Source organism: Eretmochelys imbricata, chromosome 3 (genome assembly GCF_965152235.1).
Source record: "Eretmochelys imbricata isolate rEreImb1 chromosome 3, rEreImb1.hap1, whole genome shotgun sequence".
In the NCBI taxonomy this organism is placed as follows: Eukaryota; Metazoa; Chordata; order Testudines; family Cheloniidae; genus Eretmochelys; species Eretmochelys imbricata.
This window is the reverse complement of record NC_135574.1, coordinates 196,755,672-196,771,849: the sequence shown is the minus strand read 5'-3', so window position 1 is coordinate 196,771,849 and position 16,178 is coordinate 196,755,672. Positions and strand designations below refer to the sequence as shown.

At 41.9% G+C, this 16,178-nt stretch overlaps 1 protein-coding gene across 4 annotated transcripts in view; it reads left to right on the top strand.

Annotated features, from left to right (window-relative positions):
• EHBP1 (EH domain binding protein 1) overlaps positions 1-16,178 on the top strand; it is a 320,086-nt gene that overhangs the window by 159,101 nt on the left and 144,807 nt on the right. For all 4 annotated transcript variants that reach the window (XM_077814056.1, XM_077814055.1, XM_077814053.1 and 1 more), the window contains one exon: positions 6,962-7,148. In XM_077814056.1, the coding sequence (XP_077670182.1) occupies positions 6,962-7,148 (187 nt within the window). The remainder of the gene's footprint in view (positions 1-6,961; positions 7,149-16,178) is intronic.

Below are 16,178 nucleotides of genomic sequence, written 5' to 3'. Positions count from 1 at the left end.
GGGATTGTTGACATAATCTCAAGGTATAAATGGATTTAACCAGGGTGGTTCTTGCCCACATACACAGGACAGAATTCATGAATCTCCCAAGCATGTTGACAGGATCTGTGGGGACATTTTTCTGCATGTACCTTAGGAAAGATTTTGCCTTTCTTGGCAACACTGAGTAATTTCAAGTGAGGTAGAGAGGGAGGATTGATGGGCCTTGGTCCTTCCTGTCTTGTCGCTATTTTTTTTTTTCTTAAACCAGAATATGTTTACTATTAATGAAAGTGAAAGTTCTTGGAACGAATGCACTTTGGGTGAACTGAGACACCTGGGAATCCATATAGCAAATGTTGAATCATTAGGAAACTCATCAAGGCAGCAACTACTTGAAAGGATGAAAGAGAAACAGTCTGTGCACTTCCTTGGAATTTGTTTTTAATAATTCTTCATCACGGACCGTTCTAAAATCAAGGTTGGATGGTTTTTATCTAAAAGATCTGCTCTAGGAATTATTTTGGGAAAGTTCTCTGGCCTGTGATATACAAGAGGTCAGACTAGATGACCACAATGGTCCGTTCTGGTCTTGGAGTCTAAGAACCCTATCTCAAATTTTTTATAAGACGGTGTTTGACTGTCTTATATTCTAATAATGAAGCAAAATAGGGTGTGAGGGCATTTTGCAATAACCATGCAATTTGGGATGATTGAAGGCACAAGCGTAAGGTGTGCTTGTGTCTTTAATCACCTTAGGAATATGGTTATTACTCAGCAACCGCACCACCCATGCAAGGATTTATAGTGAGTATACATGAGCAATTTTACAGGTGACAACTGTAATTAACTTTTAATTGTAAAGACCTTGATGAGATTTATTATGGCATGACACTTTTGTGGCTCTTATATTTAATAGTAATTAAGGTGTCATGTTTTCATCCTGATGTTTGCTTTCTTTATAGCTGTATTTTAGGAAACTGAAGAAGTTCCATGCACACTGATAGAAATGCATATAGGACCCCGGGGTTCATTTTCTCTTAAGTTTTGTTCCCATGAATTTTTGTTTTTTAGTTTTGTCTGGTTTTTGTTGTGCTTTGTTTTTGTTCGGTTGTGAAAAATTGGCATTAGGGAATGCTTTCTCTGCCAACTCCATTCAGTGTGTGGGGTGCGGGAGAGTTGGTTTTCTGAACAAACAGCACTGGCTGCTGTATCTTCCCAGACCAAGAGTATGATTGTGCTGTTGACAGTGACGCTAGACATTCCTGATCACTCACTGATCGGGAGAGTCTGAAAGGGGAAATATTAGTATACATACCCAAAGAGATGGAGACAGCGAACAGTTAAAACTGAGGAAGAGAAGAAGAGAGGAAAGAGACAAAAGTGACAGTGGAGGGGCAAGTGAAGGATTTTTTCTTTGTTTTACTTACACCCACATCCCTATCCTAAACAAATCTCTGCCAAACAGGCTACTGCAGTGTTTTAAAGGGCAGGCTTGTTTTTTCTTCCTGTCTGTGAGATTGTGGATTTCAGGAGCTCTTTGTTACAGCAGCTTTTGTTTTGTTTTAATTTTGTATTTTTCAAGTCTCTTGGGGGGATTTACAACCCCTATTTGCTTTATTTTCTTAACAGAAGGTAAAAATGAACACACACACACCCCCCCCCCCCCCAAGGATAAATGTTGTTCAAACCTAAGCTGGCCTGTATTTTCATTATTAAAATGGAGGGTGAAGTGGTTAAATAGCATAGTAAATTTAGATTTCTACATCATAGTCCCTACTGGAGACCCTTCCTACTTTTTCACAGGTTCCTAAGGAGGAAAAGCCTTGGAAAAGTTGCAGGGACAGTTTATTAAACGTATGGAGTAGAATGGGGCAAGGGAAACTCTTGCAGTTCTGCATTGTGGATTGTTATGACACAAGGCCTGTTAGGAACATAGGGATTGGTATACTGGGTTAGAGCAGTGGTCCATCTAGATCAGTATCCTTTGCCAGGTAGCAGCAATCACCAGATGCTTCTGTGGAAAATGGAAGAAACCACATGAAAAACAGTTACGGAATGATGAGTATATAGGGGAAGCTTTTCCTCACTCCTGTAAGTTAGTAGTTGGCTTGTGCCCTGAAGCCTGATAGTTTATTCCCCTTTGTACATTTTGTGTTCTATCGCATGTGACTGTGGATATCCTTATCTACATAAATATGTAACCCCTTTTTTGAAACCTGCTAAGTGTTAGGCCTGAGTGGCACTGTATGGTGACAGGTATGCACCGTGTAAAATGTAGTTCCTTTTTGCAGTTTTCCAATGTATTTTTTTTCATTTTGTTGAACGTCCCCTGGTACTCCTTTTATATAAAAAAGGACAATTAGGAGCACCTGATTTACTCTCCTCTATACCCTTCCTTATCTTATAGATCTCTATCATGGTCCCTCTTACTTGTCTCTTCTCTGAGCTAACTGGTCCTAACCTTTTCAATCTCTCTTCATACAGAAGTCTCTCCATGTCTCTAATCATTTTCATCGCCCGTCTCTGGATGCTCCTATTTCTGCTACTGTATATCTGTTTTAAGATGGGGTGACCAGACCTAAACACGTGTTGAAGATCAGGGCAAACCGTTGACTTATATAACAGCATTATGGCATTATAAAGCTTTCAGTAATATTTCCTGTATCACTCTTTATACATCCTGTCATTCTGTTTGCATTTTTGAGCAGCAATGAGCAGATGCTTTCATTGAGAGTGGTTTTGAGAGTAATAGGAGGGCTACATGTCAAATAGAAGGATGCCAAAGGACACTCCCCTTCCTCATTTGAAAAGCAATGCATTTTTACCCTTGCATTTAAAGGGTTTTTTGTGTTTGGTTGGGTTTTTTTGCAGTATGCTTCATGAATCACATTGTATTCTTCTTGCTGTGTTCATGTTAAATTTGATGCTCACTACCAAGAATAAGGATGAGCAGACTTTTAAAATCGGGTGCCTGGTCCCATTATCCTTTCAAGAAGGCAGAGCATGGATTTTGGTCTCAGTCTTGTAGACAAGATGAAATAAATGTTTTTTAAAACGTTAGAACTATCATTATGAGAGGGTGGTAGGCAGGAATGGGAACTGGAATGTGACTGGGAACTTGCTTCTGTAGGGCCAATGACATAATGGCAATCTAACTTTTTTTTAACTAAAAGTCCATGCCATTAGATATCTTCAGTGCAAGGCCCGGGTTCCATTTTGATCAAGCCCTATACTGAACTCTGACCACAGCTCTGGATATCTCTCATGCCTAAGAAAAGTGAAAGCTAAATGTTAAATTACTTAGCTCTGAGATCTGGGATTTTTTTTACGTTAAATGCCAGTGCAAAATGTCCTTAACATTAGAAAATCCTAATGGAATAAGTTAGAGGAAGCATGATTCAGTGTACTTAAATCAGGAAATCCGTTTCAAGGCATGTACTGTTAGAGCGCCCTGAGAGTTGATTTCTAATCCCAGAGCTGCCACAGAGCTGCTATGTAACCTTGGGCAAAGTACATAACACCCCTGTGCCTTATTTTCTCTATTGGTAAAAATATTTACTTTAAATGGTATGCTTAATGGAGACTTGCTTCATTAATGACTGCCAAGTACACCGATATCGTCAGAATATGTATGTAAATGCAAAATATTTATGATCATAGGTATATTGTGGTAACAGTGCTACAGTTTAAATGTTCTATTAAGGATATTCAACTATCAGGAAACTCAAAACAAAGCTCTTGTGGGTTGAAATTTTGGTCATAGCTCAAAGACGGAAGTGTTTTGCAAAGTTTGAATAAAGTTAATTTGGCCATTTTTTAATTTTAGGCAAGGATCAAAAATTACTTGTGCGTTTGTAAAAATGCACTCATACGTTTTTTTAAAAAATCAAAATTGGCCGGTGACTAGTCCTTAATAAAGAATAGTTGCTTTGCTAAGTTAAATAAAGTTACGCATTTGAAAATTACATAAGTACGCACCTATTTAAATTGCACTGTTTTATAGTATCACACTTAGCCTATTCTTTTAATTCTATTTCATTTGAAAATCATTTTATTGAAAGAAGAACTAAATTCCATTAGCCAGTAATACCAGCCCAAAACATATTGAATGGATTAAAATAAAAAATTGAAGTTATATTCAAATCAAATGATTTGGTTCCATAGTTTCTATTCTCATTAACCAGACTGAATTAATGGAGGGCACTATAGTTGGTAAAAGTTGCAACTATGTTTTCTAACTTCTTGAAGTTGATTGATAGAGTAGAGAAACAAGTAACTGCAGTGTTGATGATTGCTGATTACTGAGATGTTTGCTGGGTGCCTTATCTTGTGATGGACAGTTCAGCTTCTCTCTAGATAAATTCCATTATAACTGTTGGTTTTATAATATAGTTGAAGCACAGACTGCATACGCCAATTAGTATCTTCCAACCAGGATTCATTCAGCCAGATTTTGCCTGGTCTTGCTCACCAGGCAACCAAACATGAGCCAAATTCTGCTGTGTCACAAATCTGTAAATCTGGAGTAAATCCACTGACTTCAAAACTTGGATTTTACATTATAATTTACCATTATGACAAGAACTAGAAACCAAGCCTGTGTCATGCTTCTGATATTTTAGGAATCTTATTAAAATGAACAGTTCAAAGAAATGGTTAGGACTGGTTTTAAAATGAGGTGAAAAGTGTAATATCAATGTGTTCTGCCTTTACTATACACTGAAGGTAGATACAGCCTATGTTTAAAGCAAATTCTAAACAAGCCTGTAACTTGCTTAATTGTAGGCCTTGCTTCTTGGTGAATGTGTTGTGGTAAAAGTCTTTATTTAAGAGCAGGAATGTAAGAAAATTAATTTTAAAATGTGGTTCCACCCACCTCTCAGATTTCTTTACTCCCATTAATCTGAATTTTTTACTCACTGCAAATTAACATTAACTTCTTAGAAAAGTCCCAGTGCACATAATTTCTGTAATTCTAAGTAAGGGTGTAGAGGGTCAGTTAGTTCACTGTCAAAACATGCTGCATTTGCTGGCTAGTCAGAAGACGAAATTGTGGAACTAAAGAAAACATTGTGATCTCCTATAAACATATTGTTCTTCACTCTTTATCTTTTTTCATTTTTATTTTCACCTTCCTTTGAACTCTGTAATGTTTGAAGACAGCTCAACAAGGTTGTCAGCAAAATTAGAACAATTGACAGGTACTGTTGAGTCTTCTGTTCCAAACCGAATACCGTCCTTTTTCCTCCTCCTCCTCTGGAGCATGTCCATCCTTCTTTGTTTAAACTGTTATTTTGACATCACCCTTAGCTTTGAATTCACTCATGTTTTTTTGCATTTGATGAGTGCTGAAGTGAGAACACCTCAAAGATGCCTTCAGTCAGCGGGCTAGTTATTTTAGTCTTAATCTCTCCTGTAATAAACAGCAGGAGTCCCACAGTAAGGTGAGCTTCATGCACCAAGCTTGTTGCTGAATGGTTGTTTTAGTTTTTTCCTCCCTTCTCCACATTCCCAAAGATGTGTTTACTAAACTTCAGCCTTCAGAGGTACACTTATTCTCTGTGGTGTAACACAACAATTGCTTTCTCCTGCTCACTGATAAAGAGGAAAAGGGCAAAACTGCATCAAAGTCATTTCTAAGGCATTTCAATAAATTGAGGAAAATATTTTAAAACTAAAATATTCTTAAAGGGTTTTTTGTTTTTAAAGTGAAATAGGAAAGGAACTGGAGTGCTAAATCAGCTATTAATGAAGAATACTTATTATAAAAGTTCAATTTTTAAAGTTTCATTTATCTAAAAACTGCCTACCAGTTTGGTTCTCTAGCATGGAGAGGAAAATTCTGACTGGATATGAGTGCTTAACCTCTTATCTAATGCTGGATACAATATTGTTTCCATCTAAAAATGAATTCAAGGGACTGAAGCTATTTATTTTTGATGTGTTGCACTTCATCTAATTGTATGTAGGTTTGCCTTTTGGGAATTTATGTCATGTTACTGCATGAGCACAGTGTTCAGCAAATTATACATATACGTGTATATCTTACTGGGAAAGTGTGCAATAGTAAAAGATGGAATAGTGGATCAGATGATTATTTTTTATAAGTGGAGGTCTGTTGGACATATGGAAAAGAATGGAAAATAAGAGACAGAGTGAATACATTAGCTTGATACAGAGGAGGACCCCTTATTAGATACAATATTGCTATCTATTTTACATGCTGAGAGTAAGTACATTAAATGATTAGGAAAAGGTCTGTATGATCATCTGACATAAGACTCATTGGAGACCTGGCTAAAAAGTGTAAATACTAGGAAAGTGCTTATTTTATTTATCATTGAGAGATGGAATATAAATAGTGCTGCTGTGGTGATAACGCATCAGACTACACATGAACATGTTTGACTGGGTTTCTTGAAAGATATTTAGCCAAATAATGTGCAAAACAAAGGGCTATTTATCTATGCAAACAACATTAGCCATTATTTTCCTGTGCTGTTGTGTGTTCCATTGAGTGTTCTCAGACTTATATGATGGCTGTTTGTGACTGAAATGAAAATGTACTTGACTTTGACTGTATATACACTGAGGCCAAGATTTTCAAACATAGGGTATCTAAAATTGGGCTCCAAAATCCACATTTAGTTATCTAAATAAAACTCTCTAGATTCTCAAAGTTGTTTAGCACCTCCAACATCCATCAACTTCGATGAGAGTTGTGGGTGCTCAGCCACTTTTCTATAGGCAGCTGAATATGGACTTAGGAACCTAGCTTTAGATACCCAGTTTTGCAAATGTTGGCCTAAAGCAATTGCTGGCTGTACATAATTCACTCATCGGTCTTTTAAAAAAAAAAAGAAAGAAAGAAAGAAAAATGAAAAAGGCAGCAACAGCACAATCAAAACAATCAACTATTATTTTTGTTTTGAAAGTGCAAAGAGATAGCAAAGAAATATGTTTCCCTTCTTTTAATTAGATCAAATCCATTTTATGAACCAAAATCAAGCCCTGCTTTAAATAATCAAGTTACTCCACTGCAAGAAGCAGAAAGGATGAAAAGAAAGGCTCCTGCACCACCAGTCCTCTCACCAAAGACAGAGACAGGAATGAGTGAGAATATGTCAGCTGTTCCTGCAGTGAAGGAGCTTTCTTCTTCTCCTAAGGTAGGTTTTTCATAACCAAATGTTGTGATGGCTGATTAAAGTACCTCTGTGTGTATTGTGTGCATCTTCTTACTGCAAGTCATCTTAAAAACTATGTACCTAAATAAAGTGCACCCTCGCTCCCTTATTCTTCCACTGACTCATATGCATATTGAGAGACCAGTGGTAGAGCTACTTGATGACAGCAATGACAACTGCAATGTCAAAGAGAAAAGGGGCTTCTGGGAACAAATACTCTAGGACAGCGCTGTGCAATGAGAGGGAAGAAAATCAAGTTGTACAGTATTGTGGCTTGATCTATGATAATGGCACTAATGCAAAAAATATTGTAGGCTGCAGTGTGCGGACTAGGTATTTTTGAGGTATAACAGCCGACTCATGTAAGTATGAATTGCATCTCCTGTAAATCAGCAGTTACTACCCTTTGTGCATCTGTAATAACCTTAGCATTTCCGATCATGAGTTTATACATTAAAGGGAGCCTTTTAAAACAGATTTAGCATATTATTGCAAGTGTGTTTACTTTTTGGGTGGGGAGGAGATGGAAGAAAGCTTTCTACCTCTCTCACACAGCACCAAGCCCAGGATCTCAAGTTTAAACCTACTACCGTCCTTCAGGCCCCGTGTTGTAGCAATCTCCATTCCATTTAAGAGTTGAATGGAATTCCTTGTCATATCTACAAACCACTGCTTAATTGGTCAGAATGGTTGCTGATGATCCCTGGCCCTTAGGGGCTGATCTCACTGTCTCCTCAGCACTCAGTCAAAGGAAAGAGTCTCAGGCCTGGTCTATACTAGCAAGTTAGGTCAACGTAAGCCGCCTTGCATCCACCTACTTGTCCAAGGGTCTACACTTGAATTTGTCTCCCACTGATATAAGTGCCCCATTATGCCGACAAAGTAACACCACCTGCTTGAGCGGCACCGGGCATGGTCGATGTACTGAGGTTGATGCTGCGCAAGTGTAGACACTGTGTTACTTACGTTGACCCTAACAGTCCACCAGCAGCTGGCCCTTAATGCTTGATTCTGCCCCAGGGTCATGGAGGCTGGAAGGCCCTCTTCTCCTCTAAAGCCTGGCACGTTTTTGAAATGCCATTTCCTGATTGTCCAGCTTGGTGATCACACCTAGCAGCACTCCATTGTTATGTGCAACTGACCATGCTGGCTATACATGCCACACGTGCTCCGACACAGAGTAGATAGGAGATATTGGATCTCCTGGGCCTGTGGTGAGAAGAGATTGTACAAGCACAGCTACAGACCCAAGCATAAGTGTCTATGAGCAGATTTCACGGGGGATGCAGGAGAAGGGGTCTGACCGAGACTGGCAGCAGTGCCACCTGAAAGCAAAGGAACTGCGTCAGGCATATCAGAAGGCCAGGCAGGCCAACAGTTGATCTGGTGCCAAGCCACAGACCTGTTTCTTTGACAAAGAGCTGCATGCCGTACTTGCTGGAGAACTCACCACCATGGATACTGCCGAGGAGCCCAAGCCACAGGCCCCTGGCATGATCAGAAAGGAGGATGGGGGACGTGCAACCAAGGGATCCAGCTATGCTGTGAGCCAGGACCTGATGAGACTCCCACACCGTGCAGTCAATGCCAGCAGTCGAACACGGGCGAGCCTGATGCAGGGGGAGAAAATTTGGGTAAGTGTACAATTGTGTTTCCCATTACAGTGGTGTACTGATGGCGCCCCCAACTTAATAGGACACAGCTAATGACTTTTAATTAATGTATTCATGCTAGAAGAGGCAGCAGTGCAGCAAAGAAAGGTAGCATTTTTATTTACCTATCATTCCCTTGTAGAGTTAGGCAATGGGAACCATTGCTTATGTACACAGGGATGTCCCTTGAATCCTCCTGAGAAATCTCAATGAAAACTTTCATGGGGGTACTCTGCAATCTTCTTCGAAAGATTTCGGGGGGCGGGAAAGGAAGGGCAGTCTTATTTCTTCCTCAGTGGTAGGACACTTTCGTATGTCAGTCAGCAATAACTTTGTCAGGCACCATCGCATACTCAGGCTAGCAGCTTATGGGCCGAGGTGGCTTCTGGACCCCAGAAGCAGCTGTGCTGTCTGTGCCTCTGTTACGGGCAGAAGTGAAAAAATCATCATCACCTGTGGGAGATGGTGCCAGTATTCGGTGCCGTTGCCCTGTACTCATAGTTTCATGCAGCCAAGCAATTCCCTCCTCATTCCCCTCACCCCTGCCAGGCCATCCTCACCGTGGCTGGTGCTGTGAGTGGCACCGTGCACAAGCCCTCCGAAGCAGAATAGTCAATGAGCATGTCTTATTTAAAACTCTAGGGGAGCAAGGGAAGGGAGTTCTAAATTTTAACTTTCACTTTGCACTGTGATAATATTGAGAGTGGTACGTCTGTGTTTTATCGGAAGCTGCTGCCTTTGTGGCCTTGAGGGGTTTTCCCCTCCACGCCCATGGAACATCTGAACCAGATAAGGAGGACTTGAGATGGCATGTTCCATGAGACCCTGCAAGCCAGTGCTGCATCAGACCGTGAGCAAAGAGCCTGGAGGGCGAACATTGAAGTGAGCTGGAGAAGGAAATAGTGGAGAGGAGAAAGGCCCAAGAGTCCCAGCAAGAAAAGGAGAGAGAGAAGCAAAGGACATAATGGGGCTTCTCCAGCAGCAAACAGATGCTGCGGACTCTTGTGGACCTATGGGTCAAACAATCACAGGCTTGCCTCCTTTTGCAGTCCGCAGAAAATAGCATTACAGCAGCTTTCTACACCCCCCTTCAACATTCCACATGGTATCAGGGGCCACATCCCTCCCCTACCACTCCGCCCCAGGGGACATTAAGGACAACCCCAGCTTCACATACGCTGACCTGTAAAAGCCACAGTTCCTGTATGTGTAGGTAAAGTGGACATGTTTGTTCTTTCCCATTGTTCTGTTCCATTAACTTAAATTTCTTATGTATTTGCTTTTAAATTGCACAGATTTTTCTTTGCACTGGTTTTGCTACTGAATAAAATTATATTCTTTGGGAAATAATTAAACTTTATTAGTTCACAACACAGGCTGCAGAGTGTCTAGCAGTTCTGAAAGCACCCTCTTACTTGTTACTGAACACTGTGACACAACTCGTAGGATCAGTGACAATCAGTGTAATAATCATAAATGTACACCAAGCACCACACAATTCCTAACAGGCCCCAAAACTGCAGGGTCAGGTAGAGCACAGTACTTCACAATGCATTACTGTGGCTCAGTGTTAAAGTGCTCTTCCCTGCGCTGTATAGATCTGTGTTGAACTCTTCTAATAGCCCTTGTGTCTGGCTGTTCAAACTTGGCAGACTGCTGCTTCACCTCCACCCTGGCAGCAGCTTTTCCCCCTTTGCTTCATGGGTATTATGCAGGACACAGCATGCAGCTCTACCAGTTGGGATTTTTTTAAAAAAAATTTTTTTACTGAGATCCAATCTTATGGGTAAACGATGCCAGTGTCTCCCTTCAGTCTACCAAAAGTGCATTCAGCTGTCGTTCTGCACCTGGTGAGCCAGTAGTTTAATCTTTCCTTGCTGCTGTCATGCTGGCCAGTGTACAGCTTCATGAGCAATGGGTGGGCTGGGTCTCCCAAGATCATTACTGGCATATCAACACCACCAATGGTAATCGGCCTCTTGGGAAAGAAAGTCCTTGCTTGTAGCTTTCTCTGTTCTTAAAGATGCAAACATCATGCACCTTCCCTGACCAGCCCACATTGATATCGATGAAGCATCCCTGGTGATCCACCAGTGCTTGCGTAACCATGGGAAAGCAGCCCTTTCTGTTGATCTCCTCTGTGGCAAGGTGGTCTGGTGCCAAAATAGGATATGCATGCTGTCTATTGCTCCACCACAGTTCGGGAACCCCATTGCTGCTGATCCATCCACTATGTCCTGCACATTGCCGAGAGTCACAGTCCTGCATAGCAGAAGACTATTAATGGCTCTGAATACTTGCATGACAATGGACCCCACGGTGAATTTTCCAAGTCCAGAATGGTTTCCCACTAACTGGTTGCAGTTGTGCATTGCAAGTTTCCAATGTGCAATGTCCACTCACTTCTCCACTGTCAGCACAGCTCTCATTGTGGTGTCCCTGTGCTGAAGGGCTGGGCCAAGGTCAGCACATAGATCCAGGAATTTGGCCATGCACATCTGAAAGTTCTGCGGTCACTGCTCATCATCCCAAACCTGCATTATGATGTGATCCTACCAGTCAGCACTTGTTTCTTGGGCCTAGAAGCAGCACTCCACTGTCTGCAGTGTTCTGTGAATGCCAACAACAACTGTGAATTGCTTCTCACTATGTCCCACAGCAATCTGTCCTTCAAGAAATCGTCATGTACTCAGCTGATTCCATTCTTCTTACAGCTCTGCAAATACTGGAGGATCGTATGTCCTGTGCTTGCAAAGTTTCCGACAATATTGCAGAGCCGTGCAGGCTCCAGGCTTCTGGCAGAGAGCAAGGAGGGATGTGCAGGTTCATGTACAATTACCAGGACAATGGAGCATCTGCAGTAGCACCATCTGTGCTATAACCAGGATCCAGAGAATCCAAGAAAGGGATTTCCACTGGTGACATATTATCCCTTTGCTCCTGAATACAAACTTCACTAACACACTTTTTCTACCGTATGTTCTTTTATAGACTGCCATTGAAAAGCAATGAAATTAAATACAAACTAAAATATCAAGGTTTGGTATTTGGCAAAAGCAAAGAACTTCTTTGTATAACAAATAATTATTATACTGTAGTGCCGAGAGGCTCCAACTGAGAGCAGGGCTCCATTGAGCTAAGTGCTAATACATATACGTAGTCAGATACAGTCTCTGCTCCAAAGAGCTAAACATCTAAATAGACGAGACAGACAAAATATCATTAACCTCATTTTTACAGATGATAACAGAAACAGAGAAATTATGGCCAAGATTTTAAAACAGACTTTAATAGACTCAGAGAACTGGTAGGTAAGGTTCCATGGGAAGAAAATCTAAGGGAAAAAGGAGTTCAGGAGAGCTGGTAGTTTTTCAAGGAGATAATCTTAAAGGCACAACTGCAAACTATCCCAATGCTTAGGAAAGATAGGAAGAATAGAAAGAGGCCAATATGGCTTTATCAGGAGCTTTTTAATTGCCTGAAAATCAGAAAGGAATTCTATACAAAGAAGAAATATGAACAAATTGCTGAGGAGCAGTACAAAAGAATACCACAAGCATGTAGGGACAAAAAGAGTAAGGCACAAATGAGTTACCCTAGCAAGGAACATAAAAGGCAATAAGAAGTGATTCTTTAAATACGTTAGGAGCAAGAGAAAGATGAAGGAAAGTGTAAGTCCTCTACTTAGCAGGGAAGGAGAGCAAATAATTGATGAAATCAAGAAGGTTGAGGTGTTTAATTTTGCTTCAGTCTTCACTAAAAAGGTAAATGGCGATCAGATACTCAACACAATATTAACAGCAAGAGAAAAGAAATGCAAGCCAAAATAGAGAACAGGTTAAAGAATATTTAGATAAGTTAGATGTAGTCAAGTTGGTAGGGCCTGGTGAAATTCATCATAGGGTATTTAAGACACTAGGTGAAGCAATCTTGAAACCATTAGCAATTATTGTAGAGAATTCATGGAGAACCGGTGACATCACAGGCCATGTCTATACATATGGCTAGATCAGCACTCCTGCGAACGATGCAGCAGTGTCAATTTTAGCAGGTCTGGCAAAGACCTACTAAATTGATAGCAGAGCACTCTCCCATCGACTTCTGTACTCCCACTTACTGAGAAGCATAAAATATGTCAGCGGGAGAGCATCTCCCGTCGACACAGCGCAGTGGAGACACCGCTGTAAGTCAACCTAAGTAGCGTAACTTAGAGTAGTTACTAATGGTAGTTGATAGCGTAACTTAGAGTAGTTATCAATGGTTCACTCTAATACTGGGAGGATGTATCTAGTGAGGTCAGTCCTGGTGCAAGTACTATTCAATATTTTCATTAATTACTTGGATAATGGAGGGGAGAGAATACTTACAAAATTTGCAGATGACACCAAGCTAGGAGAGGTTGTAGGCATTTTGGAGGTCAGGATTGGAATGAAAAATGACCTTGACAAATTGGAGAATTGGTCTGAAAGTACTACAGTAAGGAAGTATGCACAAATACAAAATGTCTGCTTTATGACTTTGTGACTCTGGCCAAGGCACACTGTGATTTTTCCCTTTCTTGGGAGTCTTTCAAAGTCCTTCAGTACCAGTAGTGTCAGGCAGTCCTCATGGTCTTTGACCTGACTGTCACTCCCGCAGTGGCTCAAGCTGTCTTGCTGTTCACTGCCTTATGCAATGACACTCTGCAGTGGACGGTAAGGGAACTCAGGCCCACCTTCTACGCTGGGTTCCAGTTCAGAGCCCTGTAGCAAGCAGTTACGGTCTGCAGATACACCAGCCTTCCTGCTCTTGGCTCTAGACTACTTCTTACTATGCTTCTCCAAGCTTTTTATTCTCCAGCCTTCTCTCTTTGGCCTACTAGATAAACCCTTTCCTATCCCTGCCCCTCCCTTCTCCCTTATCTCAGGGAAAGAGATTACAGGTTGGCACGTTGCCAGCCTCCTGACTTTATAGAAGCCCCACTTGTTCCCTCACAGGTGAGCTTCCTTCTAATTAGTGCCCTCCACACCACCTAATCTGCCCTATTTGCAGCTTAATTAGCTGATTGGGCCCATCTGGCGTAATTCAACTTTTTCAGGGCCAGTGCAGGGAGCACACCCCATCACAGTGCCTAATTATGGATTTAGAAGCCTAAAGTTAGCCTAAAGCCTGTTTTTGAAAATCTTGGCAAAAGTGATTTTCCCCAGGCCACAAAGGAAATCTGGGCAGAGCTGAGAAACTAATCCAGATCTCTCAAGTCCCAATCATTTGCTTTAATGATCAGACCATCGTTGCTTGCACTGCTTTTTTGCACATGCGTTAATATACTTGCACCATTCCAAGCAATGGTTGATTTGGGGCTCTTAAAACACGTCTGTTTCCCTTGTTGAAGAAAGAGTGATGTCAGAGCATCAAGTATGGCATAATTTGTTCTTACATTATGTTACATGTTCTTATCTACTATATGCATGTGAGTCCTGTTAACTATTAAACCAAGATAGACCCAATTGCACCTTGGCAACACCAGAAGCTCCACCTCAGTCACCCTGAGCTGCTATCACAAATATCTCCCTTCATTGTCGGTGTCCTTCCAGATCTCCAACTCTCCTCCCGACTTCCACAAAATCATCTTCTCCTGGCTGCCTTAATGAGGAGCCAGACAAGCAGCAGCATGTCCACTCTTAACAGGTCCATCACATTGCACTCTGCAATGGAGCTGATAGTGATGCCTTAAGGCTATGTCTACATTTCGAGTGAATGTTGTGATCCCCAGCTCATGAAGACATACTCATGGTATCTCTTGTCTGAGCGAACACACTAAAAAGTGTGACTGCTGTAGCCCAGACAGTGGCAGCAGGGGCTAGCGGCCTTGAGTACAAACCCACTTCAACCCTCATGGGTACATACGTAGGGTGGCTACTCCATGCCACTGTTGTCTGTGTTACGCAGCTGTGCTACTATTTATAGTGTGCTAGTTCAGATGGGAGTATGAATACGTTCGTGCGAGATGGGAATCAGACCCCAGCTTGAAGCATAGACATGCCCTTACCTGACACTTCGTAGTATGAAGACCCTATTTTCAGTTGCTTATAATTTTGCAAACGTTTAACCATTTTGACTGAAATTTTCTGTGCTGGGTGTCTGGCTCAGGATGGATTTTTTTTTTTTAATTGCTTCAGCAAAAATAATTCAGTCATTTCTGAAAACAAGATGGGGGAAATGCATTGTTTTGCCCATTTTTTTTATTTTATTTTTTTTAAATCTTACAACCTGTTCTTTGAACAGCTGTAGCTTCACCAGGGTTTGGGACAAGAAGTTGAAATTTGGCAGGTTCTTAGCCTTTATATCAAGAATGTACCCTGTGCTGTTTTTGTTAAAAATTGCCCAGAGCTGGCCAAGCTAGAAGCTTATTATTTGGTATCTAAATTGTCCAAAGATTTTGTCTGTCCTGGGCATGTTCCAGCCCAAGGTTGCAAGAGCTAAGCAGAACTTTCCCTGTGATTGCTGCTCTTGACTGCTGTGGGGCACTGAGCACCAGAACTGAGATCTGGGAGACCCTCGCGTGCCTTCAGTGATCTCCCTACTGGCATCTAAACTAGAGGAGGAATCAGTCTGAGTGGAGTGCAGAGAAGACAATAGCTGGACTGGGGGTGGGGTGTTTGTGTGTGAGTAGATGGGCGGGGGTGGTGATAGAGGTCATAGATTGGGATAACTAGTCTGAGGAGGAGAGGCTGGGGGTGGGGAGATTGGGATTGGGAGCCAGTCGGGGAGAGGAACTGAGACTGGATGAGGAGCTATGGGTGAAGGGAAACAGGAAGTGGATGGGCAATAAGTTTGGGACAGTGTGCCCGTGGGGGAGATTGGGAGCAGGGGGGACACTGAGATTGGATGAGGAGCCCAAAGGAGGTGACTGGGACTGGCTAGTGAAGGAGCCTGAGGCAAGTAGCTTGAGAGGGAGACTGGGATGAAGAGCCTAGGGAAGGAGACTGGGCTTGGGGGACAGGATTCAGGAAAGATTGGGGCTCAGACAAGGAGCCAGCAGCGAGAGACTGGGACTGCAATGAGGAGCTTGGGTTGATAGAGACTAGGACTGGCTGGGACAAGGAGCCAGGGAGAGAGTGTGGTAAAGACAGGATGGGGACAGGGATAAGCTGTGGGGGACAAAGGCAGAGGTGTCAGGCCCGGGAATAGAGAGGAAGAAGTGTCTGACCACTGGAGTGCAGACTCCTCCGGAGCCTGAAATGGATCCCAAGATTCCTGAGCTTCAGAACTCCTCAGTTGTCAGCAAATAATATTGAAAACCCTCTTGCAAAATCTCTCTCTCCATTAGCTCAAGTGCCAGATATCTGTGTTGTGGATTTAAAGGCTCCAGCTGAGCTGA